We start from the raw sequence: 21,008 nt of genomic DNA on the forward strand, positions 1-21,008 counted from the left end.
TGCAGGTTAAAAGGGAATGCTTCAAGGGACCCCAAGTTTTTTCCCCTCTTCCTTTTCTGAACCATCATTTCCCATGTTGACGTGGTAGTTCCATAAGAGAAGTTTCAACTAAACAGATCTCCCAGGGCAGAATGGGACAACACTCCGCGATCAACCGGGCACGGCCATCCCTCCCTGACCATCTTGTTTAAGTAAGTGTGAACTCTGGTTTCAAGGATCGACATTTTCCTGCCGGATCTGCACTCATATTATTCATCATCTTAGACCTTCCCTTGTTTAATGCCCAAGAAGAAGCTCACCGCCTGATGTAAAAGGGAAAGTTGATTCCTGATCTTCAAGATCCGCGGTACGTAAGTTCAACGCATCCCTATGAATAAAAGAAAAAAGGAAAGCAAATTGCCTCTCCGTTACTCAAGAGTCACGCAGAAGATCAGGAATCTGACTTTACATTAGAAGAGAGCAGAATAACAGAGTTGGAAGGGACCTTGGAGGTCATCTAGTCCAACCCCCTGCTCGGCCAGGAGACCCTATACCATTTTAGACAAATGTCTGTCCAATCTCTTCTTAAAAACTTCCAGTGTTGGAGCATTCACCACTTCTGGAGGCAGGTTGTTCCACTGGTTAGTTGTTCTAACTGTCAGGAAGTTTCTCCTTAGTTCTAGGTTGCTTCTCTCCTTGACTAGTTTCCATCCGTTGCTTCTTGTCCTGCCTTTAGGCCCTTTGGAGAATAAGTTGACCGCCTCTTCTATGGGGCAGCCCCTGAGATATTGAACGCTGCTATCATGTCAAGTCTTCTTTTCATTTAACTACTAGACAAACCCAATTCCTGCAACCATTCTTTATATCTTTTAGCCTCCAGTCCCCTAATCATATTTGCTCTTCTTTTCTGCATTCTTTCTAGAATCTCAACATCTTTTTTACACTGTGGTGACCAAGGCTCAGTCTCCAGGTAATAGACTCAAAGTCACCCAATTGGCTTTCATGCTTAAGGCAGGACTAGGATTCACAGTCTCCTGGTGATTAGCTCAAAGTCACCCAGTGACTAGAAGTCCCCTGGGATTGTCTCAAAATCACCCGGTCAGCTTTCACGCCTGAGGTGGGGCTAGAACTCACGGTCTTCTAGATTCTAGCCTGGTTCCTTAAGCTTAAGCAAAAGAGAAGGGCACTTCTGTTGAAAAAATAAAATAAAATGATCTTTTCTGTCTGAAATATGTGTCCCTTAGAAGAGGGCTTTTCAACCAGTGGTACGGGTACCACCTGTGGTACTTTGGCACCTGGCAGGTGGTACACAACCATCCTAGAAAAGTGGTAGCGGGGGAGGGGAATGAGGTGAACCGGTGTCAGCACCGCACAAGCCTGAGCGAGAGACGGCTGGAGCTGCAGGGCTGTCAGGGCTCAGTGGAAGCGCCAGGTTCAGCGCCAGGATCCAACTGGAGCTCGGTGCTGATCCCGGCGCTTCTGCTGAGCCCAGAAGCAGCGCCGATCAGCTGGAATGTTGCAGCATCTCCCGGGTCTTGTGATTTACATTCAGAAGCTTGGCAACTGATTCATGTTTATGACGGTCACAGTGTCCCAGGGTCATCTGAAGCGACCAAATCCTGCTGCAACCACCCAGCAGAGGGAGGGGAATAAAAATCAAACATCCCCCCCACTGCGAATCCTCAACAGAAATGCTCACAACAATGAAAACCTCAGACAGGAGGAAGAGCGCCGCCGGGCGGGCAGGTAGGTGTCTTGCTCGGCTGTGGCTTGGGGGGCACTTTTTTCAGTGCCATTGTAAATTCAAACAGTCACTAAGTGAACTGTTGTAAGTCGAGGACTAGCTGTACATCACTTTTTTCCCCTTTTTTTGGGTCATCAGGTTTTTGGCACCTTGCTAGGCAATTGGTGGTACTCGGAGGTTGCCGTATCCTAAAAGTGGTACAATGGGTGAAAAGGTTGAAAAGCCCTGCCTTAGAAAACTGACGGTCTTAAAGCAGAATCCAAGTAGGTAGTTTGGTAGACAAGACTTGCTTCCATCAGTGGAACTGGCAGTAGTTTCTCTTCCTCCTCCTGAAGGCCACCCAGATACTCAACATTTGCGGTGGAGATTTAGAAGGACTCTTCGAAAAAGGTCTGGAAAGCGGCGGAGCTGGACATGCCCATTCCACAGATGGTCATGTTAGAATGCTACTCTTAATGACAAGGTGATGCCTTTGCCGTGTTGAAGGACCAAGCCAAGCATCACTTCTCACCTGCTAAATGTTTCCTGGACCCTGGTCCTCTCTGAAGGTAAGTCTCTGACTGCCGCATCCCTGTATCGAGAGACAGAACACTGTGAAAGCCATCAAAGAATGTTTACTATTGATGAAATAAATGTATGATAATGAGGACAAAGCAATGAAAGAACCTCCTTTGGGGAAAAACAAGGAAATTCATGGAATCCCAGGACTGGTCCAGTTTCTTTGGTATAAAATATGAACCAAACCAAGCCAATTTCTGAGAAAACCATGCTTATGATCTTCTTTAACCAAGACAGTTTTCTTTCCCTAAATCTTTCTTTAACTAGCAGGGACCAGACACTAAATGCACTGCAGAAGATGTCATTGCTTCCGACACATCGGCCAGTAATTCTGTGTGTGTGTGTGTGTGTGTGTGTGTGTGTAAGGATTTCTGAATTTTCTATTCTAGAATAGAACAGACTTGCTGGAGCATTTTAGAGGGGTTTTTTGTTATTCTTCACCCGGATATTGATGCTTCTCTAAAACGGAAGCATTTGGGGGGAAATGACGTTTCTGGAACAAGCTTTCCTTTCATTGTGGGAGAAATTCCTATCCTGTTAGAAACTGTGTAAGATGTATCCGTAAGTGCTAGAAAAGAGTATGTGAAGCTCAGGGTTGAACTGTGGGGTCCTTGGTGTTCTCTGAGCTTGGTGGTTTTCTTGCAGACGTTGCATTACCAGACTAGGTAACGTCATCAGTGCTAGCTGAGTTTGGTAATGCAACATTCTTAATGCGGGACAAATGAAGGCCGTGTTTTAATTGTCTCCATAACCGCATTCTGGATAGGCCATTGATGTTCAAAGTTGTTTGGCACTCCATAAAAGTACGTAAAAAATATGCTAGAAATGCAAAAAAAAAAAAGGTGCCACATTCTTCCATCTGGCCCAATCACAATATTTTGATATTCCGGGTTAAAATTTCAGCGCGCCTCACCTGCAGGGGTCATGTGATCTTCTGCCAATGCTTTTGCTGCTAGGAAAGTCTCTGGATGGGGGGTAAAAATGCAAATACCACGTAATACATCATATTGTTTACAGGTTTGGGTAGTCATAACTGTCTTATATGAAGTGATTGGGAAAAGACATAGCTGGGTGGTGGCTTCATTATAGCCTATTGTACCCGTCTGTAGGTTAGCAGAAAAGGAAGCTGACATAAAAAAAAGGCTGCCTCAGTGGCCAAACCGTAATCTGCTCTGAAACAAGACTGACTTCTGGTCCTATTCTTATGGTTTTAAAGCAGGACAAGTGAAGGAAAGTGATTGGTGGATTCCTTCGGCTTTGTTTGCCCTTCCGCCAAAATCAGCCAATAGTGGGACAAAACCCACCAGTCAATTATTCTCCTTTGCATGGCATAGAGATGGGAGAGGATAGACACGCATGTTGAACAACAGGTTTAGCCACGTCTCAAATTGTCCAACAAACTGGTGGCAGATGGGGAGGCGATCCTTGGCCGTGATCTGTCAGGTTTATTTATGTTTATTCGTTTAAGCTTACTGAATTTAAAAAAAAATGCATGCAAACAAAAGAGGCAAGAAGAAAGAGAACCAAAAAAGAGAGAAAAAAATCAGACAGGAAGCAAGATAAAAGAAAAAGAACAAGTTAAAGGAGGAAGAAGTAGAATGACCTGTGACTTTCTTTGGTACTGATATAAATAAAAAAAAACTACATTAAGTTCTTCCTCTAAAATTAACAAGAGTCTACATTATTGCTGTAATCCCATATGGATTCTAACGATCAAATCCCCAAATCAAAATTTCATTTCTCTCAGTTTCTCACAAAAAAAGTCCAACATTGCTTTCCAAGTCGAGGTAAAATTGGTCAAGGTTTTGTTTTTAGTCAAAACTGTCAGTTTTACCGTCTCCGCCAACTTCTTCAGCTTAACCATCCTTTTTTCAATGTAGTTTATTTGTGCAATATCAAAGTCTCCCTGCGGTTATCACACAGGTAGTCCTCAACTTACGACCATCATTGGGACCAGAATTTCTGTTGCTAAACAGGATGGTCACTAAGCGGGTCTTGCCCGATTTTATGACTTTTTACTTATTAAGAGAATTGCTATAGTCGTCAAGTGAATCATTGCTATAGTCGTTAAGCGAATCCTACTTCCCTCCCCCCCTTGACATGGCTTGTTGGAAGCCGGCTGGGACAGTTGCAAGTGGCAATCACGCGATCACAACACATTGCAACTATCGTAAATACACGCCAGTTGCCAAGTGCCTGAATTTTGATAATGTGACAATGTTGTAAGTTTGAGGACTGCTCGTAAATCACTGTTTTCACTGCTGTTATAGCTGTAGGAAGATTCCACCACCACCCCCGTTCCCCTGAATAAAATATTAAAAAGAGGCAGAATAGAATATTTCCCCTGAAGGAGAAGAGGAGAGATGTCTTCTTAAAGGCAGAAAGCAGCTCCAGTCTTCCTGAAGCAGAAACCTGAAGAGGAGAGTCCAACCATAAACAAAAGGACAGGCAGAAACCCTAAATAAGCAACACGATTGGCAAGACCAAACTGACAAGATTTGCTCAGACAAACACCTAGGATTTGCATTTCCCCTCTTGCCTGAAGAGCCAGCCACGACCCCATAAGAATCTGGCAACAGCCATTAAAATATTAAAGGACATATTCTTACACAGGAACAGGCATCTCAATCACAAAACCCCAAAGAATGTATAAAAACCCACTTTTTATTCTCAACTCCATTTTGTCAGCCACCCCAGAAACGTGCTGTTGTCACTTTACTTTCTGGCTCATCAATAAACAGAGATCTTCCTTTCTGAGCAGCTAGCCTCCCATTTTAATTTTCAGCATCTTTCTCCCGGCTTGGAACCAGACATCATTTTTTCCCCCAACATCACTTTAAACACTTGCTAAGCTAACGGTTGTAAGTCGAGGACTACCTGTTTATAAAAACAAAGCTCCATAGGATCTTTCAGTTTGGTTACCCATTGTCTCACTCTCAGCTGACTTTCTGAACAAGGTTTCAGTGCTCTTTTAAATCGCTCTAAAGCAGGGGTGTCAAACTGCCGGCCCGCAGGCCGGATGCGTCATGAAGAAACCGCGCCTATCCCGTTGCTGGCCTTGGGGGAAAAAGCTCCAATACATCATGCAACGTCACGTGATGTCGCGAGCTTGACATGTCTCTAAAGCTCTAAAGCCACATTCAAAAGCAATCCAGATGATGTGAAAAATGTAGGTGAAGGCCAGGAGAGGAAGCAAAAGGGAACAATTAGTAACAAGCAAGACCCTTCCCCAATTACTACTCCTTCAAGAGAAAAGCAGGGCTAACAGTGAATAGCATCTGGAAGCAGGCCACAGAGTCGACAAAGGGCAAGCAGCAGGCAAAATGCACCCCCCCCCCATAATAAATATAGAAACACAAAGCACTTTGTCAGCAGGTGCAGAAAACCTGTGATATACTCACTTTTGCAATGCACAGCCGGCAGAAATTGCCTCTCTTTCCTCAGTTTACCTTGACCTTCTTGCAGTGCAGGTGTTTTGTCTAAATGCAATGCTATGGCTTCCAGCAAGTGATACTGGGAGCTGTAGTTCAGACACATACCCTACTCCAGGGATGTTCAATCTTGGCAACTTTAAAACTTGTGGACTTCAAGTCCAAGAATTCCTCAGCATGCATGGGAATTCTGGGAGTTGAAGTCCACAGGTCTTAAGGTTGCCAAGGTTGGATACCTCTGTCCTACTCGGTGGTCTCCTACTACTCATCCGAGAGGTTTAATCACCCTATCATCCCTATGTTAATATGAATTTTTCCTATATTGAATGACCCCATGTCTTCAGCTAGCCAGATTTCTGTTCCATGTGGAAATAGATCTCACAGTTTTGACTTTCTCAGCACTGATACAAAAATATCTTCAAAGGGAGATCTTAGTTATTAAACCTTATGTGTGTCTTTGTGTATACTGTATACCAGGGGTGTCAAACTCAATTTCATTGAGGGCCGCATCAGCATTGCGGTTGCCTTCAAGGGTCCGGGTGGGTGTGGTCTGGGTGGGTGTGGCCTACTGGGTGGGTGTGGCTAGAGTGCATATGGCCTATTGGGTGGACGTGGCCAGTTCTACATCATTCGCATCAAGGGTGCCTATGGGGGCCCGGGCAGGAGTGGGACTGATCTGAGGGTCTCTGGCAGAAGGAGGGTCTCTGGGCCAGAACCAAGGCAGTGGGGGCCATTCCCTCACTGTTTCCAGGGTGGCTTCGTGGGCCACATGAAACCACTTCGCGGGCCCGATCCATCCCCCGGGCCTTGTGTTTGACATGTCTGCTGTATACAGTAGCTCTCTCCCTCTTTCCGTCCTTCCATCCATCCATCCACCCATCCATCCTGCTAGAATGCAACATCTAGCTATCTTGATTGATTTCAAAAAGTTATACAAAGTTTGCATCTGGTTAATACAGGTAGTCCTCAACCTACGACCACAATTGAGCCCCAAATTTCTGTTGCTAAGTGAGACACTTCTTAAGAGACTTTTGCCCCCTTTTACGACCTTATTCTGCCACAGTTCTTAAGCAAATTGCCGCAGTTGTTCAGTTCGTAACACGGTTGTTGAGCGAATCTGGCTTCCCCATTGACTTTGCTTGTCAGAAGGTCGCAAAAGGGGATCACATGACCCCGGGACACTGCGACCGTCATAAATGTGAGTCAGTTGCCAAGCATCTGAATTTTGATCACATGACCACGGGGATGCTGCAACGGTTGTAAGTATGAAAAACGGTCATAAGTCACTTTTTCCAGTGAGGTTACTTTGAATGGTCCCTAAATGAACTGTTGCAAGTTGAGAACTACCTGTACCTTGGCTGAAAGACCCATGAAAAATACCAGGGCATAAACTGAATGAGGTAGTTGCAAAAACATCCCAGGAGAAGACAATGGCAAGTGATTTTTCCACTGTTGCCAAGAAGACAACACGGGTGTGTCCAGGAAGTAAAGACAAACTGAACTCAATTTGGAAAATTTAATCTCAATGGATAAACACAAACTCCGCACAGGTGAGACGTCCACTGATGTCTGTTATTATCCTTGGCAAAGTCCCCTTTGCCTATAGATCATGCATTTCCAAAATGAGATCCTAAACACAGAAGTTACCAATATTTTGCATAGCCTTACAGCGTACTGCTCAAGTCAGGATCGCTGTCACTTTCTGTTTTGGGAAGAATCGCAGAAGGAACTTCATCAATTGTGCTTCGCAATTCTTGAAGGAACTGTTTTAAATCTCGCAGTGGATCCTCCTTGGTGTAATTAAGTTTGGATGGTATCTGAATGGAAATATGGATTTTGAAAAGACTCATGAGGATTTGATTAGTGAAACACACACACACACATACACACATACATACACACACACACACACACACACACACACACACACACACACACGGACCCTCTCCCTAAAGCACTATTTCCCTCGATAGTGACAAGAAACAGTTTAGTGTTTCATCACATAATTTTCTAAAAGAATCTGGAGATCTGAGAAATTGCTAGGTAGTTGCATACTATTCATCCCCCCTCAGAACTCCTAGCACAGGTCTAAAGAAGATAATTTCCTGCCTGTAACTATTGAAGATACTGCAATCTTGAGGAATTAAAAAGTTCCTCTGTTCCTTGCAAGAAAATGCATTCATTTAACACACACAATCTAATCGAGAACAAGAGTTGTACGTCTGATTCACTGACATAATTAATGAGTGCTACAGCGAAAAGTGTAAAATATAGCTAAAATAATAAAAGTTTGGGAATTAAAAAGACTAAAGACAGAAGAAGGAATATTCAGAAAGTTGAACATGATTCTCAACCAGTGAAGAAAAGCCTGCAGTGATACAAAGCAGCATCCCCATAGTCATGTTATCAAAATCCAGAAATAATAATAATAATAATAATAATAATAATAATAATAATAATAATAATAATAATAATAATAATAATAATAATAGAAGAAGAGGAGGAGGAGGAGGAGGAGGAGCCTTGGGTGCAATCCCAAAACAACTGGAGCACCACATGGACACCATTGGCATTGACAAATTCGCCATTAGTCAATTGCAAAAGGCGGCCTTACTAGGAACTCCTTCCATGCTGCAACGATATCTGTAATACCATCAAACATCCACATCTGCCTATCCCAGGTCCTTGGTAAGGACTCGATAGGTAGACAAAAATGCCAAATCCAGTCTGAACATCTGGCTGACTATGCGATGATTAATAATAATGATGATGATGATGATGATGATGATGATGATGATGATGTTGGAAAGGACCTTGGAGGTCATCTAGTCCAACCCCCTGCTCAGGCAGGAAACCCTATACCATTTCAGACAAATGGCTGTCCAATCTCTTCTTAAAGACTTCCAGTGTTGGAGCACCCACAACTTCTGGAGGCAGGTTGTTCCACCAGTTAATTGTTCTAAATGTCAGGAAGTTTCTCCTTAGTTCTATGTTGCTTCTCTCTTTGGTCAGTTTCCATCTGTTGCTTCTTGTCCTGCGTTCAGGTGCTTTGGAGAATAGCTTGGCTCCCTCTTCTTTGGGGCAGCCCCTGAGATATTGGAACACTGCTATCACGTCACCCCTGGCCCTTCTCTTCATTAGACTAGACTAGGGGTAGGCATACATGTCACTTTTTTGACTCGTGGACTTCGACTCCCAGAATTCCTGAGTCAGCTATGCTGAAGAGTTGAAGTCCACGAGTCATAAGAGAGCCAAGGTTGCCTACCCCTGGACTAGACATACCCAATTCCAGCAATTTCGGTATCTGGCATGTATTTACGATGGTTGCAACGTCCTGGGATCATGTGAACCCCTCCTGCGACTTTCTGACCAGCAAAGTCAACGCGGGGAAGCCAGACTCACCTAACAACCGTGTTACTAACTTAACATCTGCGGTGGCCCCCTTAACAAGTGTAGCAAGCAAGGTCATAAAACGGGGCAAAATTCACTTCACAAACGCTTCGCTTAGCAACAGAAAGGGTAGTTTCCTAAGAAGGAGGGAGCACATTCCAGAAACTGGGGGGACAAGAGGCAGCCCACACCGGAGCTGGATAGAGGATGGAGGAAGAGAGTTAGGAGGGCTGCCATCATGTTTCGTGTTCCAGAGCAGACATGGTACTTACATGAGCTATATGGCCTGCAAATGTTTGACATGATGGCGCACTGGACGAGTGAGGCAAGGTTGAATAGCGCTGCTTCACGGAGGAGGAACCCACAGTGTGTCCTGGTCCCTGCAGCTCCTGAGGAAAGATATGCTTATGAATAGCAATAGCACTTAGACTTATATACCGCTTCATAGTACTTTACAACCCTCTCTAAGGGGCTTACAGAGTCAGCCTGTTGCCCCCGACAATCTGGGTCCCCATTTTACCAACCTCGCAAGGATGGAAGGCTGAGTCAACCTTGAGCCCCATCAGGATCGAACTCCCGGAGTGAACAGTGAGTTAGCCTGCGGTACTGCATTCTATCCACTGCACCGCCACAGCTCAATAGAACAGGTAGTCCTTGACCTATGACCGCAGTGGAGCCCAAAGTCTCCGTGGCTAAGTGAGACAGTTGTTTAGTGAGTTTTGCCCCGTCTCACGACTTCTCTTGCCAGCGAATCAATGCAGTTGTGAAGTTAGTAACACCGTCGTTAAGGGAATCCGGCTTCCCCATTGACTTTGCTTGTCAGAAGGTCACAAAAGGGGAACACATGCCCCTCCCCCCGGATGCTGCAACCGTCATAAATCTGAATCAGTTGCCTAGCATCTGCATTTTGATGACATGACCCATGGGGATGCCGTGGTGGTTGTAAGTGTGAAAAACAGTCCTATAAGTCATCTCTTTCAGGGCTGTTGTAACTTCGAAATGTCACTAAACGAACTGTTATAAGTCAAGGACCACCTGCAATGGTTCAGACGTGGTTTTAAAGTATAGGCGAAGCAGAAGACTTACTTACTTTCACGTCTAACGTGTGCTGAAGCTTGTAGCGCATCATTTCTTGTTCCTGCCGCTGGATGATGCACTGGCACTCCGCAAACTGTACAGACGCCTGGATGAAATCGGGAGTGGGTTATTTACCACTGGGATGTGATATGGATTTTGCATCTAGTACCATTGGTAGCATTCAAGACAGTTTCCAGTTATCAAGAACTGGTTTTGAGAAAACCAGGAACCCTATTTGTGAATCCAACCGTCTCTTCTATGGTTTTTAGTTCTCTTGAACAAAAAGACAAATTCAATCCTATTTATTTAGGTATCTCGTACCAATTCTGTAGCTAGTAGCACATTTTAACTTTAACTTTAAATTAGGAGGCACGGCTGAATTTTTAAACTGTCTTTTCAACTCATGGTCTGCTTGTCACATCCAACCATCATATCTAAACCAGATAAGGACCACCAAATTCTTGGTGAAGAACTTCAACGCCAAACGTGACATGTACAACAATGTTTCTCAACCTCGGCCACTTGAAGATGTGCGGACTTCAACTCCCAGAATTCCCCAGCTGGCATGATGTCCGCACATCTTCAAGCGGCCGAGGTTGAGAAACCAGTAATCTACAATGTTTGAGAGATACTATTAAAATTTTGAGGCCACCGTGCAGGAAGGTGAAGAAGATGTAGAAGTTTCAACCTCACACTTTGGAAGGTGTTTGGCTCGGCACAAAGCAAGTACTGAAGGAGCAGAACCCCTCTGAAAGTTCAGTACTTCCCATCTCTACGTCCTTATGAAGAGAAGGAAGCCATACTCAACACTCACACCATATTGGAGTCCTAATAACAAAGTTTGGGGCCTCAGGAACAGGGCAAACCCTCTGGCGACAAATGTATTTATTTCTGTCATTCTCAGAGATGTCTGCAGGGTGAAGTTCCAAAACTTAAGATGGCAGCCATGACTCTTGTGATCAAAGGCCCCCTTGGACAGGTTAAAAAGGGGCGGGGCTTTGATCACACAGTCGGGCCCTCCATCTTGACTGGTTTCTATTTCCTCTGCAGACATTCCCAATTGTTCTATGGGTAAATGTCTATGGAGATACTCAGTCATCCAGGTTATCCCATTGGTGCTTTTTCATGAGGCAACGGGACTTTTCTTGTTTTTCTTTGAAGGCGTTCCGCTTCTCATCCCAGAAGCTTCTTCAGCTCTGACTGGATGGTGGGGAATGGAAGGATTTATACTCCTTGCAGACAGCTGGTCATTTGCCTTCTTTTAGAGACGTTGAGGCCACTTGGAGGTTTATCTGTGTCCTCGGGGTCACCTGAGTGGTGCAAAGGGGTGTGGGGCCTTCTTGGAACTGCTGAAAGGACTGTGTTATAGACAGGTAGGTGATGTTATATCCCTCCCCCTCTGTTGAGCGACGGCTGTTCAGTTTTTGACATTGATGGCCTCTTGGAACCCTCTTTCAAACCAGCGGTCCTCTCTGTCCAAAATATAGACTTTGCAGTCTTCAAAAAAGTGGCCATTGTCTTTTAAATGCAGATGGACTGCTGAATCTTGTCCTGATGGGTTTGTTCTCCTAGGTTGTGCCATGCGCTTATGAAGTGGTGGTTTTGTTTCCCCAGTGTGCAGATCTGCACATGGCTCCCTGCAGTGTTCCATGGGTAATTGTTTGGCTTTCAACACGCTGTGCTAAACCTGACTTCTCTTAGGGCAGGGGTAGGCAACCTTGGCTCTTTTATGACTCGTGGACTTCAACTCCCAGAATTCCTGAGCCAGCATGGCTCAGCTTGGAAACCTCTCCCTTTCCCCTCAGCATGGCTGGCTCAGGGATTCTGGGAGTTGAAGTCCACGAGTCATAAAAGAGCCAAGGTGGCCTACCCCTGGTCTATGTGTTAGACCAAGCATCCCTGAAGGAATTTGGAGTAGAATAACAGAATAACAGAGTTGGAAGGGACCTTGGAGGTCTTCTAGTCTAACCCGCTGCTCAGGCAGGAGACCCTATACCAGGGGTAGGCAAACTTGGTTCTTTTATGACTCGTGGACTTCAATACCTAGAATTCCTGAGCCAGCATGGCTCAGCTTGGAAACCTCTCCCTTTCCCCTCAGCATGGCTGGCTCAGGAATTCTGGGAGTTGAAGTCCACGAGTCATAAAAGAGCCAAGGTTGCCTATCCCTGTCTTAGGGCAATTCCTGGAAAGAAGAATTACATTTAGTTCTCCACAGGAACCACAATTGGGTCCAAATTTTCTGTCACTAAGCGAGACAGTTGTTAAGTGAGCTTTGTTTTGCCCCATTTTACGACCTTCCTCGGCACGGCTGTTAAGTGAATCCCTGCAGTTGTTAAGTCAGTAACCTGTTTGTTAAATGAATCTGGCTTCCTCATTGACTTTGCTTGTCAGAAGGTCACAAAAAGGTGATAACATGACCACCAGGACACTGCAGCCATCCTAAATATGAGTCAGTTGCCCAACATCTAAATTTTAATCATGTGACCATGAGGGATGCTGCAATGGTCGTAAGTGTGAAAAGTGGTCATAAGCAGGGCTTTTTTCCTCATAGAACGCTCAGAACAGAGTTCCGGTACCTTTTTTGGATGGAACTTTGTAGGGTAGGCAAGGCGGGTTGTATGACATGTGTGAGTTCCGGCACCTTTTTCTTTTACAAAAAAGCACTGGTCATAAGTAACTTTTTTCAGTGCCGTTGGAACTTCAAACGGTCAGTAAACAAATGGTTGTAAGTCGAAGACTAAGTGCAGAGGGGTTAAGGAAACCTACTTTATCTAGAGCAGCTTCCATCGTCAGAAGTTTATCTTTTAAACGTTTATCCTGGGACTTCAGGATTTCTAATTCTCCAGCCAATTTGTTGTTTAAAGCAGCCATGCAGCTCAGTTCTTGACTTAATCGGATCCTCTCTTCTTTCAAGTAATGTTTTTCCTGTGTGGGCAAAAGAGAGAGAGAGAGAGAAAAAAAATAACAAAACAAGGTTGCAGAATCTTGAACAAGGAACAGCAACTACCACACTGCTTTTGATTTCCAAAGATGAGGTATCACAACGAATGTCCACACAAAAGTCAAGAGCTGCCCACAGACGTGTGGTCGAAGATCCACCTGTTTTTGATGTGTGTGGTGCCCATTTTAATATTTATTTATTTATTTATTTATTTATTTATTTATTTATTTATTTATTTTAATTCCATTTATATCCCGCCCTTCTCCGAAGACTCAGGGCGGCTTACAAGCTTAACTATACCTTACAAATACCCCTGATCTTGAGGGACTTCAATTAAGTTGTGATGGAACGGGCACTTGACTTTTTCTGTAAGGGAATTCAGGGGAACTGCATTGGGTTTTGTGACTGAAAGCTACTTTCAGAGACAAAATACGTTAAGGCGGAGTTTCTTACAAAATTTGCTCCAATTATCCTTTTTCACATCATGCCATTAGCCCCCCACACACTGTCTCCTGGTGATTGGCCCAAAGTCACCCAGCAGGCTTTCATGGCTAAGGTGGGACTAGAACTCACTGTCTCCTGGTGATTGGCCCAAAGTCACCCAGCTGGCTTTCATGGCTAAGGCGGGACTAGAACTCACCATCTCCTGGTGATTGGCCCAAAGTCACCCAGCTGGCTTTCATGCCTAAGGCAGGACTAGAACTCACCGTCTCCTGGTGATTGGCCCAAAGTCACCCAGCTGGCTTTCATGGCTATGGCAGGACTAGAACTCACTATTTAAAGGGGGTCCATGTTGAAGAAAAGGTTGAGAATCACTTGTTAAGGTCTTTAGCAAAAAAACCTATATTAAATGTATAGGGGCTGTGATAAGGTTCATGGTAATTAACTAGAGCTAGATGTTTCATTCTTTCAATCATATTGTAGACAGATTTGCACCCATAATAATCTTTCAACGTTTAGCCTGAGCATTGTACTGGGCTACATTTATCACAGTTCCATAATTCAGCAATCTGGACCTTAGTTGCATTAGTCATTGCTTCCTCCAAGAACTTAATCTTGCTCTGCAAAGCATCGATCTGCCCTCGTTTGGCTGTAATTTGCTTCTGCATCCCCATGGCAACTTTCATGGCTGTGAAAGAGAAGATTTCCAGAGCATTAGTGGAAAGTGGAAAATTCTTGGCAAGAAACGGGCAAGTTTTTCCCCACAAATGAAAGCGAATATACGTGTCCCAGGATAATGTAGTAGGATCCAATGTGGGTCGATCACAGGGGCCAAAGAGGTTTTGTCTTTACCGCCAGCTTATCAAGTACTTAGGAGGCGAGGGCTTGGAAGCACAAGGAAACAATGGCCAACAACTTAATAGCCAGCCATCAACACCCCAGTCAACATCTAAAAAGCCACACACAACAGGCACCACACCCTGTTTCCTGGAAAGTAAGGCCTATCCCGAAAATAAGCCCTAGCTTGATTTTTTTTGGGGGGGGTGGTAGGCCTAATATAAGCCCTACCCCAAAAATAAGCCCTAGTGTGGGGGCGAGGCACACACCTAAAAATCAAGCTAGGGCAGGGTGGCAGTGTGGAGCTGCCCCACCCACCCCGCCCCCACTTTCCTTGCAGCCAGGCCTCTCCTCGCCGGCCCACTTCTTCTTCTGATGCCTCTTCTGCAACCAGATCTACATTTCTCAGTCACAGGCCTTTCCGGAAAGCCTCTGCAGCCAAGAACCAAGCTATGGATCCAATCCGTAGCTCAGTTCTGCAAGCCCTCAGCAGCCGAGCACAAAGCTAAGGATTCAATCCATAGCTCTGTACTCGGCTGCTTAGGCCCTTCTGGAAAGGCCTGACTGCAAAGTGCAGGCCTGAATGCAGCTGCAGAACTTCAGCCCCAAAAGAAGTGGACGGGCTGGGTGGGGCTGTCGGTGCTGGAGGTGAAGTAAGGCCTACCCCGAAAATAAGATCTGGTGGCTCTTTTGGAGGCGGGGGGGGGGGGGGGAAAAGACCCATTCTTATTTTCAGGGAAACACTCAGAAGACAAAACCTTTGGTCCCGGTGATTGACCCAGATTGGATCCTGGAAGAATTTTTCAGCACAGAAATAGCCTCATACAATTTGAGACAGAATGATGGGAATAGACCTGTAAGTTTAACCTACACATAATTCTACATAGGGGACATGGTGGCTCAGTGGGTTAGGACACTGAGCTTGTCGATCAGAAGGTCAGCAGTTTGGCGGGTCAAATCCCGAGTGCCGCGTAGCAGAGTGAGCGCCTGTTACTCGTCCCAGCTTCTGCCAACCTAGCAGTTCGAAAGCACGTCAAAATGCAAGTAGAAAAATAGGGACCACTACGGTGGGAAGGTAACAGCGTTCCGTGCGCCTTTGGCATCCAGTCATGCCGGCCACATGACCACGGAGACGTCCTCGGACGAGCGCTGGCTCTTCGGCTTTGAAACGGAGATGAGCACCGGCCCCTAGAGTCGGAAACGACTAGCACGCATGTGCGGGGGAACCTTTACCTTTACCTAATTCTACATAAATTTTGAATTTATAAATCTACCATAACTTGAAGGAACCTTCGCTTTTTAAAAAATCGATATGAGTACAACACACTCCAGCAGAGAATGACAATGCATTTTACAGTATTCCCTACCCAGAATAAAAATAAATTCCATTGCAAGCTTCCATTTATTATATCCTTATATTTGCCAACTTGTAACTGTTTTGTGTGGTTTGTCTATGGCAGCTCTTCCCCAAGGAATGCTGGGAATTGTACTTTAGTGAGAATACCAAGAATTTTCTGTTAGAGATCTCTGTTTACCCAAAGAAGCAAAATTCCTGCTTTTATTGGAGATAAGGAAAGATACCAATTTCCAGTCTCTAATGAACGCTAACAATTAATGTTCATTAACTACAGGTAGTCCTCAAATTACAACCAGTCCTTTATCGACCATTTGAAATTATGACAGAGACCTCAAAGGTACCTATGATCCAGTTATGAAGTTCCAACAAGCCACACACCTCCATAGTCATGTGACCACATGTCAGGCGCTCAGCAACCAGCTGACATTTGTGGCCATTTGCAGCATCCCTTGGTCACATGACTGCAATCAATGATGTTTTTGCTGAAAACCAGCATTTATTTCTGGTTTTCAGCAAAAAAAATGCCCCATACATGAACAATGGGTTTGCTTAACAACTGGCACATTGCATGAGCCACAAAAAAAAAGTTGTAAAATTGGGTTGACTCCCTTTACGGTCATCATGACTTATGATAGTCATAAGTCGAGATCTACTTGTATGTCCCTTAACTACTCCAGATCTGTGGTCGTCTCTAGCTGAGAATCAAATCATCTTATAATGTCATACTAAATCAGGGGTTTTCATGCCTGGCTGAGGAATTCTGGGGGTTGAAGTCCACAAGTCATAAAAGGGCCAAGTTTGAAGACCCCTGTACTAAATGCTCTGATCAGATTTAATAGCATCCGTGTGAAAATCTGTATGAAAACCCTTTGATGAAAACTAACAGGTTTAACCATTCTACCCCTTGCAAAAGAAGGAAAATAATTGTCCAAAAGGTGCTTTTTCAAAAGGCAGTTGGACTTTCTTCGTGTTTTCCTTGAAGACGTTTTGCTTCTCCTCCAAGAAGCCTCTTCAGTTCTGACAGAATGGCGGGGAATGGAAGGATTTATATTCCTTGCAGTCATCTGGTCATTAGTACTCTCTCTGAGAATTGTGGAGGCCAGTTGGAGGTTTATCTGTGCCCTCGGGGTCACCTGAATCCTCTAGTCGGGAGAAAGCACCTTTGGAACAACCATGACCTGGGTGACTGAGAATCTCCATAGACAAAGAAAATAATTCTATTCAATGAAAGTAACACAATTACCATGCCCATCGGAGCCCTCCATGGTCTTCAAAGTGGCCCTGGTTTGCTCCAATTCAATCTGAGCCGATTTCAGCTGCATTTTCAGTTTGCTCACAATTGCTTCCATATCTTCATTTTTCTCTCGGTAGTCATTCCTGATCACTTCTGCTTCCTCTGCAGCCAAAGAGAAACAACCAAATCATGTCACGCAGTCCTGTGTTATGTTACTTCCGTGTAAATAAAACCCAAAATGAATTCAGTTCAGAAGCAGAGAGACTCGTTGGGAAGTCAGCAGTTAGATGAAGGTTTAGACCAGGGGTAGGCAACCTTGGCTCCTTTATGACTCGTGGACTTCAACTCCCAGAATTCCTGAGCCAGCATGGCTCAGCTTGGAAATCTCTCTCTTTCCCCTCAGCATGACTGGCTCAGGAATTCTGGGAGTTGAACTCCACGAGTCATAAGAGCCAAGGTTGCCTACCCCTGGCCTAGGCCTAGGCTGCTTTATGACTCGTGGAGTTCAACTCCCAAAATTCCTGAGCCAGCATGGCTCAGCTTGGAAACCTCTCCCTTTCCCCTCAGCATGGCTGGCTCAGGAATTCTGGGAGTTGAAGTCCATGAGTCATAAAAGAGCCAAGGTTGCCTACCCCTGGTTTAAACAATTAGATGTATTAGATGTCAGGCAGATGTGAGATAAGGAACAGCAAAGAGATATGCATACAAGTAGTCCTTGACGTACAACCCCAACTGAGCCCAAAATTTTGGTTGGTAAGCGAGACGGTTGTTAAGCGAGTTTTGCCCCATTTTACGACCTTTCTTGCCATTGTTGTTAAGTGAATCAATGCCGTTGTTAAATTAGTAACACGGTTCTTAAATGAATCTCGCTTCCCCCCTCACCTTGATTGTCAGGAGGTCGCAAAAGGAGATCACGTGACCACTGGACACTCCAACCATCACAGATATGAACCATTTGCCAAGTGTCCGAATTTTGATCACGTGACCATGGGGATGCTGCAATAGCCATATGTGTGGAAAAACATGTTCTGTTCCAGCCTACGACCGGCCCTGTTTGAATGTCAGGGACAACCCCTTTTTATAATCAACAGGCTGGAACTAACCCAAACAAATTTATTTACAAAAGTTAAGCGAAAAGTTCAAACAAGACTTAAACCAAAAAGGTTAAACAAGAGTCAAACAAGAATAACAGACCAGGACTCTAGCAGAAGACCTTCAAACGGTTGCCTTTAGCAACCAGCACCTCCCACACCTTCCCCTTTTATCAGCAGTCCCAAGGCGTGGCTTCTCATTGCCTTCTCCCGAGTTGCCTCATTGCTTTCCTCTGCTCTGCTCTGCTAGATTGCCTCCTGCTCCTAGCGTCCCTGAACAGAGTCAGCTGTGGACCGTCTTCTTCCAATCCTTCGTGCTCACACAGCTGGGTCTGAGGAGGAACAAGATGGGAGGGGCCAGGCTGAGAGTCCTGCGGTGCATCAGAGTCGCCCTCTGACACCAAAGGCTCTCCAAACCACTCCTCCTCCTCCTCTTCAGAATCGTCCGACTCAGCTGCCGAAACCACAGGCTGATGCTGAATCACAACACATAAGTCACTTCTTTTCAGTGCTGTTGTAACTTGGAACGGTCCCTAAACGAATGGTTGTAACTTGAGGATGACCTGAGGACGACTCGAGCCAACATCAAAATGAAGTCGCCTGTGTTAGGAAGTCACGGCACAAATGGCTGGACTCGCCTGCTTGTTTCATAATGCAAAAACACAGTTCGTAACATTTGTGCCCCGGCATTGGGGTGCATGCGATATCCCATGCTCCACCTCCACCAGTGATGCCCATGCAGGAATGAAAGTGGGGAAATTTCATTTTAAGACGGTCAGACACTGAAAGGAGTAAGAGATCCATCCAACCAGATACCGGGCAGAGACAACCAAAATTTCGGGAAAATGCGACACTGAGAATTTAATGAGGCATGTGGGGTTTCCTTCTCAGGCAGGCTTATTAAAAAAATAAGAAGAGAGGGTTAGGGGTCTTCATCTTGTCTTTTGAGGATGGGTTTCTTTGTGTTTTATCCTTTAAAGTTGATTGAAACAAGACTGACTGTTGTTGTCATTCTTTGTTATATGGAATGGAATGGAATGGAATGGAATAGAATAGAATAGAATAGAATAGAATAGAATAGAATAGAATAGAATAGAATAGAATAGAATAGAATAGAATAGAATAGAATAGAATAGAATAGAATAGAATAGAATAGAATAGAATAGAATGTTGTTGTTAGCTGCAAAGCCGTGTCCGACCCATCGCAACCCCATGGACAACGTTCCTCCAGGCCTTCCTGTCCTCCACCATCTTCTGGAGTCCATTTAAGCTCACGCCTACTGCTTCAGGGACTCCATCCAGCCACCTCATTCTCTGTCGTCCCCTTTTGCTCTTGCCTTTAACCTTTCTCAACATTAGGCTCTTCTCCAGTGAGTCCTTCCTTCTCATCAGGTGGCCAAAGGATTTGAGTTTCAATAGAATAGAATAGAATAGAATAGAATAGAATAGAATAGAATAGAATAGAATAGAATAGAATAGAGTAGAGTAGAGTAGAGTAGAGTAGAGTAGAGTAGAGTAGGGTAGGGTAGGGTAGGGTAGGGTAGGGTAGGGTAGGGTAGAGTACAGTACAATACAATACAATACAATACAATACAATACAATACAATACAATACAATACAATACAATACAATACAATACAATAGAGAGAGAACAGAATAGAATAGAATAGAATAGAATAGAATAGAATAGAATAGAATAGAATAGAATAGAATAGAATAGAATAGAATAGAATAGAATAGAATGTTGTTGTTGTTAGCTGCAAAGTCGTGTCCGACCCATCACGACCCCATGGACAACGTTCCTCCAGGCCTTCCTGTCTTCTACCATCTTCTGGAGTCCATTTAAGCTCATGCCTATTGCTTCAGTGACTCCATCCAGCCACCTCATTCTCCGTCGTCCCCTTCTTCTCTTGCCCTCAACCTTTCCCAGCATTAGGCTCTTCTCCATTGAGTCCTTCTTTCTCATTAGGTGGCCAAAGTGTTTGAGTTTCAATAGAATAGAATAGAATAGAATAGAATAGAATAGAATAGAATAGAATAGAATAGAATAGAGTAGAGTAGAGTAGAGTAGAGTAGAGTAGAGTAGAGTAGAGTAGAGTAGAGTAGAGTAGAGTAGAACAGAACAGAACAGAATAGAATGGGACTTTGGTGGTCTTCTAGTCCAACCCCCTGCTCTAGCAAGAAACCCTATACTATTTCAGACAAAAAGTTGTCTAATTTCTTCTTAAAAACCTCCAGTGTTGGAGCATCCACAACTTCTGAAGGCAAGTCATTCCACCGATCAGTTCTTCTGCCAGGAAATTTCTCCTTAGTTCTAGGTTGCTTAGTTCTAGTGGCATATAAGATTAAGTACTATTGCTACTGCTTCTCTCCTTGACGAGTTTCCATCCGTTGCTTCTTGTCCCGCCTACAGGTGCTTTGGAGAAGAGGTTGACTCCCTCTTCTTTGGGGCAGCCCTTGAGATATTGAAAACGCTGCTATCACGTCACCCCTCGTCCTTCTTTTCATTTCATGCAGAAAAGGAAGGGAATGAGCTGGAAGGACTGAGGGAAGATCCACCACCAGTAAGGCAACAATAGATAAATGAAACTTGACTCCAGGCCAAGGAAACAGTTTTTGAAAAGGCCTCAGACAGACCTTTGCCCGCTCTCAATTCTCACGAAAGAAAGAGGAAAGGGAGCAGATCCAGACTCTGCAAGATTCGGTTACTGTTGCTGTTCTAATAAATGTAGCTTTCAGGTCTGCATGTGTGTGCTTCTTTTTTGGGGGTCTATCCTATATAGAAAGTAGGGGAAAATCTTCCCAGGCAGATTCTTGATCTGGCGAATTGGGGAAGCAAGAATTTGGAAAGAGTGAAGCTAATACTGGTAGCATCCTGTTTTATTTCATGCGCCGAGGCTGGGTAAACTTGAGTGCGTGGATATGGTG

At 44.5% G+C, this 21,008-nt stretch overlaps 1 protein-coding gene across 1 annotated transcript in view; it reads right to left on the reverse strand.

Annotated features, from left to right (window-relative positions):
* Positions 1-21,008, reverse strand: part of CCDC158 (coiled-coil domain containing 158) — a gene marked incomplete at both ends in the record, with an annotated part of 60,436 nt that overhangs the window by 7,892 nt on the left and 31,536 nt on the right. Inside the window, 7 exons of the mRNA XM_081333328.1 lie at positions 2,235-2,294; positions 7,388-7,529; positions 9,375-9,491; positions 10,193-10,285; positions 12,946-13,104; positions 14,137-14,249; positions 16,999-17,151. Coding sequence (XP_081189454.1) covers positions 2,235-2,294; positions 7,388-7,529; positions 9,375-9,491; positions 10,193-10,285; positions 12,946-13,104; positions 14,137-14,249; positions 16,999-17,151 — 837 coding nt within the window. The remainder of the gene's footprint in view (positions 1-2,234; positions 2,295-7,387; positions 7,530-9,374; positions 9,492-10,192; positions 10,286-12,945; positions 13,105-14,136; positions 14,250-16,998; positions 17,152-21,008) is intronic.

Source organism: Vipera berus (assembly GCF_964194415.1).
Source record: "Vipera berus genome assembly, chromosome: 7".
NCBI classification, from domain to species: domain Eukaryota; kingdom Metazoa; phylum Chordata; class Lepidosauria; order Squamata; family Viperidae; genus Vipera; species Vipera berus.